The following is an 18,879-nucleotide window of genomic DNA, read 5'->3' as shown; positions in this document are numbered from 1 at the left end:
TTTTCAGGAAGAGTTACTTGATTCCAGACTTTTCTTCAAAAAAAAACTCTCTTTCATCCTCGTGACTACCCTCTTGAACAGCCATTCTCCCCTTCTACCTTATCCATCCAGGGGCCTAATTTTAATCAGGACAACAGTTAAAAGAATATAGTTCCCACAAATGAGCAAAGAGGGAAAAGGGGGTGAAGCAAATCAGGAAACAGACTCTTAACTACAGAGAATAAACTGATGGTTACCAAGAGGAGGTGGGTGGGGAGATGGGGGAAATCATGAAGGAAAGTAAGAATACACTTATGGTGATGAACACTGAGTAATGCATAGAATTGCTAAATCGCTAAATGATAAACCTGACACTAATATAACACTGTATGTTAACTACATTGGAATTAGAAGTAAAAAAAAAATAGTATTTTTAAAAAGACTATAGTTCCCAGCCATCCTTGCTGCCAAAACCAGCCAATGAGTGGCCAGGATAAATCACTAGGTGAAGCTCAGAGGGCGAGAGGGCAAAGACGCCTAAGTAGGCTAGGATGTGGTTGGTCTCTTTTGCCCTTGCCGCTTCCCACTTCCCAGAATGAACCTACGATGGCTGGGGCTGCACTGGACATCTTGCAGTTTTGAACTAAACCTCAGGTTGGAAGCTGTGTGCTCCTCAGGACTAAGGATGAAGACAACCAAGTGCTAGGGACAGTGATGTCATCATACAGGCCTGGACAACTAACATATCAACCCTTAATCTGTTTATGCCATATGCTGGAGAGGGAAAGGCTCTATTACTTAATGCTGGACACAAGTCCTTAAAGACAAAATGTCTAAGTAATTTCTGCATATTCAGAGAGAAATATAAAGAAGGATCAGAACCATTGGTTCTGAAGCTAGGGACTGTTAGCAAGCTGGGAAGAACGCAGAGATAACACAAGAATGAAAGAGACTGCCAAGGCCCAAAGGTGTCCAGGTGACACCCATTCAGTCAAATTATAATATATGAGGGGTCATAACTATCAGTATTTTCAAAGCACAAGTCCTTACAGTATAGAAAGTTTTATCTCTAACAATAAATCAAACTTTACCTCAAAGTCTTTCAAAAATGTGCCAAAATACGATAGATAAGGCTTTAGGTGATGTGCATTTGATGTTATTTGCATGAAAAATATGTATTCGATAAAACCTGTGCAGTTATTATAAATGACTATTAGGATAAGATCTCCTCACCAGAATGACTCGTGTATAATGAAAGTCACAAAGAAATCACATTCTAAAAAAAAGGAAAAAAAATCACTATTCTAATAATCGATTATACTTCAAACAGCTAAGTAATTCTAATGAGGCTTTCCACTTGCTTTTACTGAAGTTTCTGCTTATTAATAACTATCATTAGTGCTAAATCAAACACTATCTATTTAGTTAATCCACTTCCCACTGACTGTCATAATTTTGGGCCTGTTAACATAGAAAATTGCTCCCTGATCTAAAAGCATGGAATGTGTTTTTGCTAAAGTTAAAAAAAAAAAAAATTTCCTCAATAGCATCTCTTTGTAAGAAAATAAGAAGCTTTGTCTAAGACTGCAGGAAGGCAGAGACATTGCTCAGCATGAAAGGTAACAGATTAGTGATGTTGATAGCTGAAATCCTCTACTTATCCTTGGCAAGGAGAATGACAGAATAAACTTCCCAAACGAGGTCCCCAGGTATCTGTGCTGGAACTGAGAAACATTCAATTTCTCACCTCTCAAGTGAACTGGGAATATGTCACACACATCCTGGATAAAAGATCTGCCCCACCCTAAATGGATGGGGCAAATCTTTTAAGTAACAGCCTTCTACATGGAATTGTTTTGAGGCTATTTATGGACTCAGAATTCTGCATTAGTTCAGAAGTCTGAAATACAATTCAAGGTTGAACTCAATTCTAAGTGCCATATTGCTTTAGGTGTAAATTGTTTGTCACACACAGAAACTGAAGGAAGGTTTAAGGAGGGGAAAAAAAAAAATAGATGCAGGATACCAAAATCTTATGAAAGGAAACAAAATAACTAGTTCTAAAATTAGAGCCTTAGGTAGCATGATTCAAAACATGTCTTGCAATTTGTCCAAGTTTTAAAATTTTAACTCATTTAAAACCTATTTTGCTAAAAAAAATTCTCATTCTAAGAATATAAATAGGTAACTGAATAAAACTGTAAGGTCTGGGGCACCTGGGTGGCTTGGGTAGGTTAGGCATCTGTCTTGGGCTCAGGTCATAATCCCACAGTCTGGAACTGAGCCGCATCTAGGGCTTCCTGACCAGTAGGGAGTCTGCTTCTTCCTTTCCCTCTGCCCCCTTTCACCTCCACTGGTGCTAGCTCACTCTCTGGGTCAATCTCTCTCTCAAATAAATAAATACATAAATAAATAAATACCTTTGGGACCACTTTATAATGTCCAGTTATGTTACCTTGTTCCTGTGTGATGAACTAGAAGCTTGATTTTCCCTTCCTGGCTTTAAGTTTTCTAGTTGCTCATTTATCTGGATGTTTACATATTTGTATGTCTTCTAATAGCTGAATCCATGTATTCTGTTAGGTCTTCAGAATCACCTTAAATGTGTTCACTCAGGGCCCGTGAGTCCCAGCCATTTTGCAGTGGAATCTGATCTCTGATGTCTCTATGACAAATCTGATTGGCTGGGCTAGAAATGTACACAAATGTGTAGAATAGTGAAATGAACCTTAATTATCTAAAACAAAACTGCCTAACTTGATAAGAAAACAAGTGAGTAAAGTTCTCAAAGGCAAAAGAATTTTGCTAGATTTTTAGAAAATAGATAGTAAATATGAAGGTTATAAATATCGCCCTTCCTGCTGCACCTGAAAAATGAATGGATATCTGAAAAAGAAAAATTCAGTAAGCAGTAGTCTTTTTGTATTGATCACAGGGTGAAAGCATACTTTTTTGATAGCATAAATAACTTGACATCACAATAAAATACATTCCAGGCTTTCTTTAAACAACTACCTAAATTTTAGTTGAGTGATTATTACTGAAGAAAATAGGTAACTTGCCAATTAACTGTTATTTAAATCATTTCTAAATATAGTATTTTAATGGCAGCTTTCAGTGTTGACATTTTTCTTCAGGTTTTGGTTTTTTTTTTTTCCCCCTCTTTGGTATCCCTTTCACAAGCTATAAGAAAAATCCTTTCCAGCCTAAAATAATCTACCTTTTCAAATGTTCACCGTTTCTGAAGTAACAAAAACACTAGAATCTATAGTGTGTAAGCAATCTCATTCTCAATCTGAATATATTCTTAGACTGCTGTCAATGGAGACTACAAGTACAAAAGCAAAATTAAGTGAGAACAATAAAGTGTATAAAATAGTGTTTAATTTATAAACTAACACACAATATTACAGCTTTTGCTCTCTCTTCCTGTTATTATTCTACTTCCAACATGCTTAATATAAACACATATTCCTAATTATCGTGTACTCTCATTTCACTTAGCAACACATCTACTACGATACAGAATTCTGTGTTTTCACACAGTACATTTAATCTAAGTTATTTAAACTTGGAAATCACCAATATGCAACTAAAATACTATCAGCTAAATTTCCTTCCTATTACCTTCAGCAATATGCCAATTGATTTCTCCTACGTAAATACTCTCTTGAACTGTTCGACTTCTGTTTTTAATGAAACAAATCCTCTTCTTCTAAGTAGAAGTCTGCTACGAACGTAAGTCACCTGGGAGCCTGGCCAAAGTCTGCAACAGCACAGCTGAAGGCTACAGCCATTTCACAGGGTCCTCTCACAGAGTATTTGGTTTGCTTTCCTAACTTGCTAAAAATAGTAGATTACACAGGCTACCTCCATCTCATGGCTCAAGAACTCACAAAAGGCTGGACTATGGATTGTAGGAAAACATACAACACAATTAAAGAAGTCAGGATATTACAAGCTTTCTAGATTCCTTCCGTTTACTCTCTGAAACAATACAAATGATCTAGCGGTTATTGGCATGGAAACCTCATAATGCTCCCAAATTTCAGAACTTCAAGCATGAGTCACAGAGTTACCTTTAACTGTTAAAGTATGTTTTTGATCTATTTTAGCCACAAAGTGTTAGTTATAAATACATATCTAAGAAAGGTGGCTTTTGAAACATGAATACTTAATTACTATTCCAAATCGGTTAAACGAATTCTTAATTTGATTATTTCACTAACATTTTAGGAGCTATTGTTCTGGGTATGAACCTCCACCACAAATAAATTTTATGTTTGTTTTTCTCCTTATTCAAATCAAAATATTTTACCAAGTTTTAGACAAGATAAATTAAATTTCAGTTTCTCTTAGAAAGACAAAGAACGAGGACAAAGTTTGCATTGATTAGCTGCTATAATGAGTTCATTTCATAAGTAAATTTAAATCTTGAAATTACTCGTTATTAAAAAAAAGTCCTTGATGTGGCTGTTCAATCTTGTTAACCACACAGCATGTCATTAAGCAATGCTGCTGTTTTACTCAAAGGGAGACTGTTCTGTGTCCACAAGTGAGCAGCCACTAAAAAAATATTTTGAGATGAGAAAATAGCAACTGAATTTTAACGTTTCACAATGTTTCCAAATGCTGTGGAGGCAGGTCTTCTGTGAAACCACTCAATGTCACAGCCAAGTTTAATGTCCTTCGTTTGGTAGCTACGAGTGCACCATCAACTGTCTATAGGATTAAAAATTGGATTTACTAGTAATTGGGTCAAAACAGGGTTACTTATGGACACAGCTGGTTACCGACAAGTGTAATTAGCCATTTGCCCCTCATTTTATGGGCCCTCATCTCTAATTACACCTAAATTCAGTCAGCAGGAACTCAGGAATATATATCCACAAAGGTACAACCACTGTGCCCTTCATCGATGCCTTTCCAAGGAAAGTAAGAGAAAGGCCCGATATAATTCCTAACTTTTGGCTTATTGATCTTTATGACTATGACATGAAGAAATAATCTAATACTATTAGATACCTTTGTTGTTGTGAACACTCCCCTTGATCTACTACTCTGAAGATAATATCCTTGAGTCTTTGGTGAAAACTTTGGCAAAGTAGGAGCCCAAGCTAAGCCAAGAAGCAATTAACTGAAATAGTCAACTCACACATTAACTCATAACACATCAGAGTTAGTTATAAGTTAATGCATGAGTAGACTACTTCATTTAATTCACCCCATGTTACTAAAGAAAGCATTTTTATTATAATAGCACTTTTTTTTTTTGCAAAAGACAAGATGGATCTATAAAACTTTTACTTCTCTATAGATGTAGAAACGATAGTGACTCCCCCGCCCCCCGCCATCCACAGATTCAAAGAGTGAATTCTACTGGCACATTAGTTTTTAAAGGCAATTCAATTAAACCAAATAAGTGAAAGTACCCAGAAATCTTCATATTTCTAGTCTTGACCTTGCATGTCAGAATAAAGACACATATGCTATCTTATTAAAAGGCACATTTTCAAACTTGATATCTGAAATATGAACCAATGACATTTCTGAATGTCAAGATACATTAAAGCAGATCTTGTATTCAGTATTATGTTGCCCAACAAAAGCTAACTTTTAACACTTCTAGCTGAGACTGTTACAAATTTCAAAATGATCAGGATCCAACAAAATAAACTACGTTATTTTACATTAGAAGTTTAGGAGCTAAAAAAAAAAAAGAAATCCAAATACTCATATTTAAAAGTTTCTGCTTATTTATGAAACTCAACATTCAACAAAGTTTATGCCTCAGATAGAGTACTGGAGCAGGAGAACCTTAATTCTCTATTTTCCACAAAATACACTGCTTCTGTCCTTAAAAGAATATGCTTATACAATACAAAGGAAACCCATGATTTCATAGTGTTAATATAAAAACTCTAGCCAAGTTTAGCTGCCTAGAAATCTGTTCTTTTACAAGCAGTGGTGCAGCACCTTAACAAACAAGGGAAAACATATCATCTTCATTCAGCTATTGCCATGGCCTTGTATAATCTAAGCATATGCTAACACACCTATCTATCTATGTTTACTATATCTATAGACATTGACATTGCTATAACTAAGTAAAAAGTATGTTGATACTCTGTTTAAGGAAAAAAAAAAAATACTGCATTAAAGGACTGATGAAGTTACTCATAACAAAGTTTGGCCAGACATGGCTCTACTGCTTCTCAATAAAAGTCCCCCTCCCCCAAAAACATTAGTAAGAACACACCGTAGTATAACTAAACTATTAACAAAGCAATCCATAATTCCAAACTCAAGGGACTATATGTCCATATCCCCTTTATTCAATTATTGCGTATCCTTAAAATAATATAATAGTTACTCACTTTCAATGAATCAAAGCAGGCGATTACTCGTCCATTTTCAACTTGGCAGCTTTTCGAAGGATGTGCAAATTTACATTCCGTGTCTGGCCGTGAGCAAGTCCCCCTTTGGAACTCTCTACATACTTCCAGTGTTAGCCATTTTGTGTCCCGAATTGGTGTGACACTAACAGCCATGTTTAGATTTTACAGGTAGTTAAATTTTTCAGTGAAACCAACAAACCCAACCCCCCCACAAAAAAAAAAACAGCAACAACACCCCCCCCCAAAAAAAGCTGAACTGATAAAACTGTAAAATGATGATGAAAATGTCCCCTCCAAAATACTTTTTTCCCCACTCCCTGCTTTAAAAGTACATGGAAAATTTTGTTGTCAATATCAAGGAAAAGATCTCCCACTAGAAATTCACAGCATGAAACTGTTAATTCAAAGAGGTTTTGGTTTTTAGAGAAATACTAGACTCGTAAGTAGATGAATGTTTAAAAGTAGGGCCTCGAATCAGCCTTGTGCTCTCAGTAACCCCTTCCCAGTGCCAATTTGGAGCCCAAAATGCAAGCATGAAAACGTGGCAGACCCTCTGACACCGAATTTCCAAGCTGCTTTCAGCAAAGTTGTCTGAAAGGGAATCTCCTCACAGCTGAATTTGCAATGGAGTTTGGTGGTGCAATCGGTATTGATTAGTTTGGCATAGACAGATGAAGCAGTTTAGAGCAAATCGAGAAAATGATTTTTTTTTTCCTCCTTGATTTCCTGGCAGAAGAGATCTTACTTTTTCAGCAAACTTTTCTTTTAAAACTAAAGCAGCCTAGGGCAATGCCAGATACTTAGAGCTTTTGTCTTGATTATAAGTAGAAATGGGGGTGTCTGGGCTAGAGGTGGAGGGTGGATGTGCTGTCGTCACAGTCTAGCTGGCAGCAAGCAAGGCAAAAGCAGAGACTGCTCTAGAAGCGGGTCCAAGCAGCAGAGACGTCAGGAAAGGCACTTCTTAGTACCAACCTGTAGAAAAAAGAGATAGGTTAAGATTTACTAAGTAGCACTTCACTGATGTCCTACAGTATCACAACCTTGCCATGTGCTACCAGACTAAGTAATATTCAAGTCAGCTTTTCTGTCTCTCTGTCTCTTGCTCATTCTCTCTCTCTCTCTCTCACACATACACACACACACACACACACACACAATACTTACAGTGAAGCATATTGCAGCCAGCCATCGTAGATTTATTAAAAAAAGGGGCCGTTTCCCCTTGTGAAGCAATGCATGATAGAGAGATAACCAATCACAGATAGTGTTGCAGCAATATTCTGGGCAGAAAGCCAATAGTGTGGGTTGTCTTATGAAAGGTCGCGCCTGTCAGACGTTCATTACTATGCTATAAGCACAGAAAATGTCCATCAGATGTGACTTATTCCACTGCAAGAGGACGAGCATGTGGGTTTTGAATTTACCCAACATGCAGTTAGTGGACTAAACCATGTTAGTTTCAAAACAGCTTCTAAGACAAGTCCAAGCACTTGAAGATCATTACCGGTGAATAAAGGCAAGGTTTAAAAATTGCAGCTGACTTCCAAGCTGCTTTTCCCTCCGGCTCTGCGCAGGGACAGGCACTGAACAGCCTGCTCCCGCTGTCCTGACACGTGAATAAAAAAGGAAAGGGGTGTTTACAAATGGTACATTCTCCTGACCTATCCAATTCACTTCCTTCTAAAGCCCAAGTCCTGCCCCTCCACTGAAAGCAGCTCTCATACTGTAAAACTATTCCATTCAGCCGGCAGACACTTTGTCAATATATCACAGGCAGGCGAGATGCGAACAAAAGCATCCTTTATTTGAACATTTTTGAAGCAGAAGCTGAGGTCATGTGGGGAAAATAAGGAGTGCAGTGTTGTCAGTGTGTCTGGCAAATCTGAAGTCAACCTCAAGGGGGAAATTGATTCCATCGCAGAAACATTAAATATTAAGTGAGCAATTTGATTTGGGCAGCATGATGCACTTCGGAGGTACGAACGAAGCTGGAGGTTGGGGGCTGGGGGCTCCCCTGTCGCCCAGTGATCTACTACGAGGCTGCTCCTAACAGCAGGGCGTTTTTGCCTCTCACGACTTACTTTCTCTTTCAACCGGGATGAAAAAACTTTCTGAAAATGCTTAGTACTTATAGAAACAAAAGTGCATAGGTTTTTTTTTTTCTTTTGAATGTTACCAACAAAGGAAACAAGGCTTTAATAACTCCAAAAATTTCCCACTCCACAGAGGAACTGGCACAATATAATAATGTTTGATCACACTTCTTCTAAGGCCAAATATGGTCAATTAGCATATGGTACATGTGGAACCATGATTTGGAAACTGGAATACAGGATATAAATGTGTAAATATAGAACCTGAATAGATCTACCTATGGATATCTAGCAGGATTCTGAAAAAATTTCTTTTAGGATTAAGAGTGTCATTCTTTTTTTTTTTTTTTTTTTAAGATTTTATTTATTTGTTTGCGAGGGAGAGCAAGCATGAGTGGGAGGCAAAGGGAGAGGGAAAAGCAGAGTCTCCACTGAGCCGAGAGCCCAAAACAGGGCTCAATCCCAGAACCCTGGGATCATGACCTGAGCAGAAGGGCAAATGCTTTAACCGACTGAGCCACCTAGGTGCCCCAATACTGTCATTCTTAATACTAATTTAAAAACAAAACAAAACAAAACAAAAAAAAACCACTAGCAGAGACCAGGTTTAAGGAACACCGTAGTAAGACTACAACTTAAAAAAAAAGGGGGGGGGCTAAAAAGAACCAACTCAGGAAATATTTTTGTTTTCAAAAAACTTTCTGGTCCTACCTCCTGAATATACAAAAACAAAGTCAAGTTGGTCATAAACTCTAAGATTCATCCACCCTCCTGACTCTGCTCTACACTCAGGATTTCTCAACTACTCCAGACCTTTAGCATGTATCCAGCATGGCCAACAACCTCTTCTGTCCTTCTCGCTGGACTCTTCAAGTGCTTCACCTGTAACCATTCACCTACTTTGGAAGCCAGCTAAGATGTCACTTCTCCAAGAAACTCCCAAGATGTCACTTTCTCCATCTCCACCCACCCATTTATTGGCACAGTCTTTCCTGAATTATCTTTGCATCCCCATATGGTGTGTTACTCCCTTCTATGTATGACCCACTAAATTATATGTCATAAACAATGTCACTCGTCTCAGAACCCCAGTGCCCCGCACAGTGATGGAAAATATATGGAGATCTGTAACTATGGTAAATTAAATGATTGATTACTACATCCGGACTGGAATTACCTTTAGGGCACAGAAATACATAAACGCACATATGAACACACCCTATAAACACATGTATAACACAACACATGAACACAAACACACACACACCATCACTGCCTCTATCAATTACTCTATTTTCAGGTCACATGGGCCCTCCCACTGCCCAGGAATCCTCCCCCAGCCCTGGACAGCTCCCTCAGACATTCCACACAGCAGCTTTTCTAAAGCTTCAACACTTTCAAGCCCTTCCTCCTCCATATTCCTCTCCCTAGCAGCAGATGATGGCCTTACATGTCACAGATATTTCATAGTGAAAAGAGCAGCCCTCAGGCAGGAGAGAGAGGTCTCATCTTCCCACACCCATCTTTAAACTATCTTTCTGTATGTTTCATTTTTCTCTTCCAGTTTTGCCTTCCCTTGCATACCGTAAGCATCTGCCTTGACTCACTCCTTCTCAAAACATCCATTCCCTTTACATTCCCTCTACCCGTGAATACCCGGCCTTGCCCACATGCTTTCTCTTAGTCCTCAACATACCGAGGTAGCTCTGAACTCGAGGAGGTGGTGTGGCAGGAGAAAGAGGACCCTGCCTGGCTACGCATCCTTCCTCTCCCTAATGCTCTTCATCGATTGTTCCCAGACCCATGTCTAAAGAGTCATCTCCATGTGCCGTTTTTCTGCTTCTTCAGTTTTGAATCTGTATCAGTGTGACCTCCACACTCACTACTTTCTGTTCAGCAATGGCCGTCAAGGTTCCAGTTTGAGCCAAATCCAAAGACTACCCAAGTCCTTATGATTACTTGACCTCTAACAGCAGCTATAGTTCTCTCTTTCTTGAACCTTTCCTGTCTTGAACTGACACATTCTAACCTTTTGATTTCTCCCACTGCTGTCCCTGCAATACCCTCCCTCAGGGAGAGGAGCTGCCGAGAGCTGGGAAGGCTCTCGGTGTGTGCCATATTGGTGTAGCTCCCAGGAGTGGTTACGTGCTAACCCTTTGTTTGGTGTGACACACTTCCTCATCCCTTCGGCTTGGTAAATCCCTTCTTATTTAAGTTGCTATTCAAATATCACCTTCTCTGGACGGCTGCACCAACTATACTAAACACTATCCATCTCAGAACAGCCTCAGTACGTTATAGCTCTTGGAACTTTGGCCCCCAAGGTTATAAATTCCCTGACAACAGGGCCTACCACCACTTTTTTTTATCCCAGTTCCTGGAACATAACAGATGCTTTTACGCCTGGGTGGCTCAGTGGGTTAAGCCACTGCCTTCGGCTTGGGTCATGATCCCGGGGTTCTGGGATCGAGTCCCACATCGGGCTCCTTGCTCAGCGGGGAGCCTGCTTCTCCCTCTGCCTCTGTCTGCCTGTGCTCACTCACTCTCTCTCCCTCTGTCTTTGACAAATAAATAAATAAAATCTTTAAAAAAAAATGTTTGATAAATGAATAAATTTTATTCAAACTCACAGGAATAAACATGTATACAAGAATGCATCCCCAACAGCAAGGAAATAGTTCATCATGACCTGCGGGGCCCAGGTCCCACAGCATGAGAAAGGATAATGGTATCACTAGAAATATCTTCATTGGTCAGTGGTTATGTCTAAATACAACCACAAAATCCATTTCCAGAGTTGATTATTTTTCCTTTTTTTTTCAACCATGTTCCAGGCTTAATCTCACTCAGGCACAAAACATACTTTAATTAGTAAAATGCTTGCAAATGGGTATTTTGGACATTTTTATTTTTCTGTAGCAGAGATATTCTACTCACTTCAAAAAGAGTTCCTGAAAAAAATTATAGATAGACATGTATTTGTAAGTTCAGTACTATGTAATTGTCAAATGTATAGGCAAAGATGACAATCAAAATGTTTCCTATTATCTAGGCATAGAGACTGAGCAGTCAAAATGGACACCAACCTTTATGCTCTTTTAGTGTAGCTGCACCAGGCAATGAGTGTTGCAGTCCTTGATATGGGGCACTGGGGTAAAGAACTGAGATTATATCTAAACTTCCGGTATCAGATTGTAGTACTATCTTATAATCCTCCTCTTTATTCAAACAGAAGAACTTCAAGGAAGACTGGAAATCTTCATAGTTGGACAAGGATCAACGATAAAGTAAATTAAGATTGTGTAGGATGTGGATCAATACTGAATTCTCAAAACATTATTTCAACTAGTAATGGATATTTATTCTAGAGATAGAGAAGGTGCTTAAAAGTGTATGGGTAATGTCTGCATTGTAAGAATTCTTACAAACCTATTTGTTCTAAAATTATGTGTTGTTTGTAAATATTACTGAGGAAAATATTTCTACTGTAAAGATATTTACTAAGAGGTAAATTGTTTCTGAAGGAAATGCTTGACCTATACTTCAACATATTATAATAAACTTCCTTGCACCAAAAAAAAGGAAAAAAAAATTGGATCATTTAATAGTTTTGCAGTAAGAATCAAACTTCTTAAAACGGATATAACCACAAGCCCTCTTGTACCTATTGATCAAACTCCAAACACTAACTGAAGAGCTTCTCCCATTACGTGACACATTCTACAAATAAGCATGTTCTGCTGTAAGAAGCAAGATCCAGTTTCTCCTTGAATAATATCAGAAATCACATACATTTTCTACTTTAAGATACGAAGAGGGAAATAGAAAGGAAAAGATGTGAATGTAAAGCTGGAGGGTAGGAAGCTAAGAAAAGGATCAAGGATAAAGTAAAACAGTGTGGTATATTGCTAATAATGAGTCGCACAGTATATATTAGCATCAAAACGGACAGTGGATAGCTTTGTATGGCTACTTAAGGGCTGCCTACGTACTGCAATAGAGGCTAAATGGGTGCTTGCAAGGTAGAAGACTGAAATTCTGTTTTGGAGAACTGGATGGCTTCTATGAGCAGGTTAAATGTCTTAGTCATATACGTGTGATCATCATTTCAGTTCTTTTGAACCATACATAGGGAGGTTGGTCCTACCGCCTCCCAGAGCAGTTAGCTGGGAATTTTGGGGACTTTTTTCATAAGCTTTTGATTTTGAAATAGCTTACATATTAAGGAAGTTAACAGAGTAATTATTTGAGGTTTGGTTTTATATTTTTTGTTTTGTTTCACTTTGTTTTGTTTTTTATTTACTAAGACAGCTTCAACATAACTGGAAAAGAAAGCCAATTTCACCACACTACGTTTGAAGTTGACAAAAAGAAGCCCCTTGCCCCAAACCGTAACTTTTCCCCCAGAGTCACTAATGTCAACAAGTCCATAATTAGCAATGCATGACATTAGTGAATTAACTCACCATACAATTTTGTCCAGGGCTTGCCCCAAATATTAACAGAGATTTCAGTACGCAAACCAACTAGGCATTTCTGGAAGCTGTACAGTCATTTCTCTACCCATTAAGGTACTAAATAGAGTAACAAGACCGTTAGTTATTACAGGGGGAAAACTGCAATCTGAATGGGTTAATGCAGTCTTCAGCAGTATTCAACTCCATATAACAAAAAGCTGAGATCAGTGTTTCTCAGCAAGGGGTAAGCACACTACTGGTAGCACCCATGGCCATTTTAAGTGAGGCAGAAACAACATATTTTAATAGATGCTTCAGAATGCAAAAACTAGCTCATCAAGCCTGTGATTACATGGATAGCATTGCTTAGAAAGAAGCTAACATTTAATAAAAGTAATTTAGAGAGTAAAACTAATATACCAAAAACAAACAAAAAAACAAAAATCATGAAGGAGATATGCAAATAACTGAAGTTTTAGAAATACTGCTGAGAAAAAAAGATAACTTTTAACCACACACGCTGACTATTAATGTGCCCGGCCATCGGACACATTGCACTGTGTTAGAGTGACAAGCTGCTGCCGAGAAAAGGAAAGTTTACTAAACTCAAGTAAGTCATCTACGGTCTGTCAAAGTACTCCTTTACAATTCTGGAGGGCTCAATATCCTAAATCACCAAGTGATCCCTTACCAGAAGGATAATGAAGGGGCCATGATTAGAAGATACACTATTGCCAGAGATTAGAATTCCAGAAGCAACTAATTGAATAGCACTCAATAGAAAAATGATTATTGTCCCTCCAGTGTTGATATGTAAGACCAAAGAAAACAGGAAGCTTCGATGCAATGATTAAAAAGTGAATTTTGAATTGTCTCCTGTATCAGGCAAAAAAAAAAAAAAAAATTAAAAGCCTTAAGATCGTTAGAAGATAAACATCATGATGGCAGGCTGTACTTCTTGTGTATACTGGCTCACTAGCTTTGTACCTAATTTGGTCTTCATCTGGTCCCTACTGCAAAGTTATCTTCCTGGAAGCTTTTCCAGCCACTATCAAAGAGTATCCAACTTTCTGTTCCTCTCAACACCAGCACAGGCTTGCTAGACCTTTACCTTTCTTTTTTTTTTTTTTCTTTGAGGCACTTGTTAGTATTTGGTGTAATATTATGTAACTATTTTACTATCTGCTTATCATCTACTTTTGCCATTAATATGTAAGTTCCATGACAGCAGGCAGCTCTCCAAGCCAGTTCTCCACTCAACAGCCAGAACCGAAAGTGCCTCATCCAGAGAAAGCCAGCAGTCTGTTTGTGGGAGGAGTAAATATTTCTTAGTATATCTGCATACTAGTTTGTAAGTACTTTACATAAGGTACAAGGCCTGTTTGATACACTGGCTCTGTGACCTTTATAACTGACTGAAACCAGCATCAAACTCCACTCACCGGAAAGAGAGCATGAGGCAATGAAGTCAACAAAGACTGTATTTATGTACCTCCTCAATTATGAATTTGATGGAAGACTTTCTTATCCACAGAATAATGTGAAATAGTTACATGTGGCTTTGCAAATTTAAAACACCTAAATAATCATCTGTGACTTCCTGACAGAATCAGTCTTCAGTTCTGGCAAAAGAAGGGAAAATTTGCAATTTTTTCTGAAGATATTCAAACAGGCAGCTTTTTAACATTTCCGGCTATTCTACAAGAAAGTATAATGACATAATACTATAATGCCACTTCATCGGTCTTCAGGAAAAAACATTAAGCCTATTTAGTGTTTTGTCTACTCTACATATTATACAAAGAAGTCATCTTGTTAACCTTACACAGTCATTTCTCAGCTGTCCGTATCATTTAATATTTCAAAATAACAAAGAGGAAATCAGTACACAAACTATAACAAAATTAATAATGCTGCTAGGTGCTCAAGAGCTAACAAATCTCGCCATTCTGGCCATTTTCAGGAACAGCAATACATTGACCCAAATGGAATCTACCAGTGTGAAATTAGCATGACAAAACTGAGAATGCCTAAACATGATATTGTTATTCTTAGTGCAATGTCATAATTATAGACTTTGATTCTAAAGTTTACCCGAATGAGTTAATTTTATTTGGCATAGTAACTGGGGGCCAAAATCTTAGTTTTAAATTTTTTACATTTCTATCTTTTGAATAGTATCACCTACCTTCCTACAAGGTTGGTGGCACTTCAGCTTAAAACATGTTTAAATATGATCTCCATTGCATGAGAAATGGTAGCAAATTCATCTATGCTTCCCTAATACTGTTATTGCCCAACTCAAAAAGAACTATGAAGTTGGTCAGTGAGAAAACATGGCGCCCCGTGCATCAGTGAGATCTGCTTCATGCATACCTCTCTGTCCCACTGTCCCAACTTTCCTTCCAGGGCAGAAATCACTCTCACAACTGGTGGTCATTAAGGTCCTCTCCACAATTAACCTGTGCCTGTTTTTCACTTGAGCAGACTCAACCAATTGAGCTAAATTATAAAGTCTACATGAAAAGAAATGACCATATATATATGTATATACATGTATATACATATATAAATATGACATATATATGTATGTGTACATACATTTGTGTATATATATATGTATAAATATATGTGTGTATACGTATGTACATAGAGAGACAGTGCATGTGAGTCAGAGTACACCAAAAATAAAGTATATCTATTAGAGCCAGATTTAATCATAGTTGTCACACTACTCAGAATTTTTAAAATCCTAATGTGGCAATAACCCTCAATACTGTCAAGTATATCTAAGTACAAAATCTCCACTTTAACAGATGAATCTTGAATTTCCAGATAGGTCTGATTTAAGGCCTAACACAGCAACCTCAATCTGGGAAATTTCACTGATTTATTTCTATTGAAGATAGCCCAAAATATGTGGGCAATTATTAATCATTATGAGAAATCTAAGTAAAATGTATGTTAATAGTTAAATAAAGAGATCTCTATTATTATAAAGAGATAATTATTCTTCAGAATATAATGAATGAAACCAATTATAAATATAGTATGTTATATTAATGGATCCAATTTAAGGAATTAGTGGACTTCTCATGACACAACATAGTACATAAACAATTTCTTTCCATTTAATCAGCAAAAATCTCTATCATTTTACAAATGTATCTCTAACTGCAAACTTTACAAATACTCAAATAGTCAAAATACTTACTGCAAACTTTACAAATACTAAAGCTATAAATCATCCTATAAATATAAATCATTCTATAAATACTTCTATTGGCATATTTAACCTTAAATTTATCTTTTTAAATAAACTTATTTCTGATAACAATAAAATATTAGAATCTGTTTAACTTCAGCTTTTAAAAAAAATCACAAATTCACACACACTCACATATAAAAAGGATTCTATTTTCCCTAATTAATAGTGAGTCAAGACCCCATTGTTTTTCCCTAATTTAAAGGATGAAGGAAGATATGTAACGAAACAAGGACATGCACTGATAACTCCTATTTTCACTTCAGTGTAGCTTAAGTATCCTTTGAAGAAGATTCCCTATAACTCACACACTTAACTAAGTCTGAGATGCACGCAACAACAAATTATGCTCATATTCTTGCAATTGCTATATAATAACCCAGATCTTCAAGCTGAATTTTGCAGAAGCCTAGAATTTTAAAAGCCAGTCCACATAGGGAAACATATTTAGTTCATGCCTATAGGTCTCAGGGTGGCCCAGTTGGTTAAGCAGCTGCCTTCGGCTCAGGTCATGATCCCAGCATGCTGGGATCGAGTCCCACATCGGGCTCCTTGCTCAGCAGGGAGAATGCTTCTCCCTCTGCCTCCGCCTGCCATTCTGTCTGCCTGTGCTCTCTCTCCCTCTCTGACAAATAAATGCCTATAGGTCTCAGTATTTCTTACAAGGCTTAACATAATTTTTTTATTTGAATATAGTTGACACAAAATGTTATATTAGTTTCAAATACACAACACAGTGACTGGACAAGTTTATATATTATGCTACACTCACCAAAGTGGAGTTACCATCTGTTACCATACAATGCTTCTATAATATCACTGAAGATACTGTGCCTTTTATTCCCAAGAATTATTCATTCCTTAACTGGAAACTTATATTTCTTACTCTTATTTCCCATTTTGCCTATCCTCTTACCCCCTCCGCTCTGACAACCATTAATTTGTTCTCTGTACTTATAGGTTTGATTCTGTTTTTTGTTGGCTTATTCATTTTTTTTTTTAGATTCCACATATTAGTAAAATCATATGGTATCTGTCTTTCTCAGTCTGATTACTTCACTTAGCATAATAACCTCCCCCTAGGTATGCCCATGTTGTTGCAAACAGCAAAGTCTAATTCTTTTTATGGCTGCATAACATTCCTGTGGGGTGTGTGTGTGTGTGTGTGTGTGTGTGTAAATATACCGAGTTTTTATAAAAAGAGAAGCACACTGAAATCTGCAAGTCTGAAAACATAATATTAACTGGAAAGAGAATTTGTCTATATGATACCTGCTTTTTTAGCTACATGTACACTGTTTACCACACCTTTGTGTCCCTCTAAGTCCTTGAATTTCTAACATATCTAAGAACTGAAATCCCATTATAAATGCATCAAATGATGCAGACCTAGAATCTCTAAGTCACTGATACACAGGACCTTTTTGGCAGACATACATGAAAATGTCATGTCTTTACGAACTCACATTCAGAAAGAGATGTCAAATAAAATAAAAACCTATGAAGTGGTACAATTAGGACTATGAGAATAAAGGATTCTCATATGAGAATTATAAGGCTCAGGAGCAAATTAAAATTTGAACCAAATACAGTTTATTTAAGTTTTAAGCCTCTTTTCTCCCTCCAGACCTAGACTTCCATACTGCCAGTGACTACAATAATCTAAATAATTCTAAAGTCAATTGACAATTTGCACTCTTAACTATGGTTCTGCTTTTTGGGTGTACTGTGAAGTAGGGTATAAATTATATGGCTATTCTCTGTATAGAGATAGAAACTACTAAATAATGGAAGAGATAGTAAAGCACAAATTAAAATGATGAACAAAAATCTCTAGCAAGTAATTTACATGAATTACATACATCAAGTCTACATCTTTTCTTTCTCCCTTTCATTGGTTTTAGACATCACTAAATGAATGCTTTTCAATTATAATAAATTTGAATTATACAGAAGGGTTTTAATAAAGTCCAGCTGAACGCTCCCACCCCTCCACTGCCAAATCAGACCCCCTACCGTGCCAAAGGTAACCTCTTATTAGTACAGTATATACAGTATATCTATGTGTGTTCACATACACATAAACATACCTACATATACACACTCATAAGTTTATCTTATGGAAATTATGGAATTAGAAATGCTTGTTATTTGGAAATAACAAGCATATTTTTCTGAGGCTTGCTTTCCAGGACATATGATGAACTTTCTTTGTCAATACACATAGGTCAATGTAAATACTTTCCAATAACTATGTATTTTTCCACTCTTTGTCCATTTTTTTTAATAGCAGCCACCTAGGTTAATGCTAACTTCTCATAAGCAACACTGTAATGTATGTATAAAACTATTCTTACACTGAGTGGTTTCAATAACATACTTACAACATAATGTATATGTATATAGTAACTATGAACAATGAGCTTCTTATAAGAAAATTTTCACCAATCTGTGCCTCCACCAATAGTGAACACTGCTTTTCTATATTGCTAAATCTACTCCAGGCCTTTAAAAGATACAATCCCTATATCTAGACTGTAAATTTCAAAAACAACAACAACAAAAAGATTGTAAACTTCTGTTGTGGGAACAGGCCAAAGGTATATGCGTCTTTTCTCCTAGAAGCAGAACTTAAAACCTTGTCTTTGTATTTCACAAAATATTTTCAACTGTAAGCCCTCAGATGG

The 18,879-nt window shown here is 37.1% G+C and overlaps 1 protein-coding gene across 12 annotated transcripts in view; it reads right to left on the bottom strand.

Moving 5' to 3' along the window:
* MBNL1 (muscleblind like splicing regulator 1) overlaps positions 1-18,879 on the bottom strand; it is a 199,597-nt gene that overhangs the window by 136,580 nt on the left and 44,138 nt on the right. For 8 of the 12 annotated variants that reach the window (XM_044251626.1, XM_044251627.1, XM_044251621.1 and 5 more), the window contains one exon: positions 6,357-7,349. The exons of 3 other annotated variants lie outside the window; for them this stretch is intronic. In XM_044251626.1, coding sequence (XP_044107561.1) covers positions 6,357-6,530 — 174 coding nt within the window. In that variant the 5' untranslated portion in view covers positions 6,531-7,349. Of the gene's footprint in view, positions 1-6,356; positions 7,350-7,541; positions 7,804-18,879 lie in introns of those variants that run through there. One more of the 12 variants, XM_044251623.1, reaches the window with a different exon arrangement.

The sequence above is a fragment of the Neovison vison genome, chromosome 6 (genome assembly GCF_020171115.1).
Source record: "Neovison vison isolate M4711 chromosome 6, ASM_NN_V1, whole genome shotgun sequence".
In the NCBI taxonomy this organism is placed as follows: Eukaryota; Metazoa; Chordata; class Mammalia; order Carnivora; family Mustelidae; genus Neogale; species Neogale vison.
This window is presented reverse-complemented; position numbering and strand designations above follow the sequence as displayed.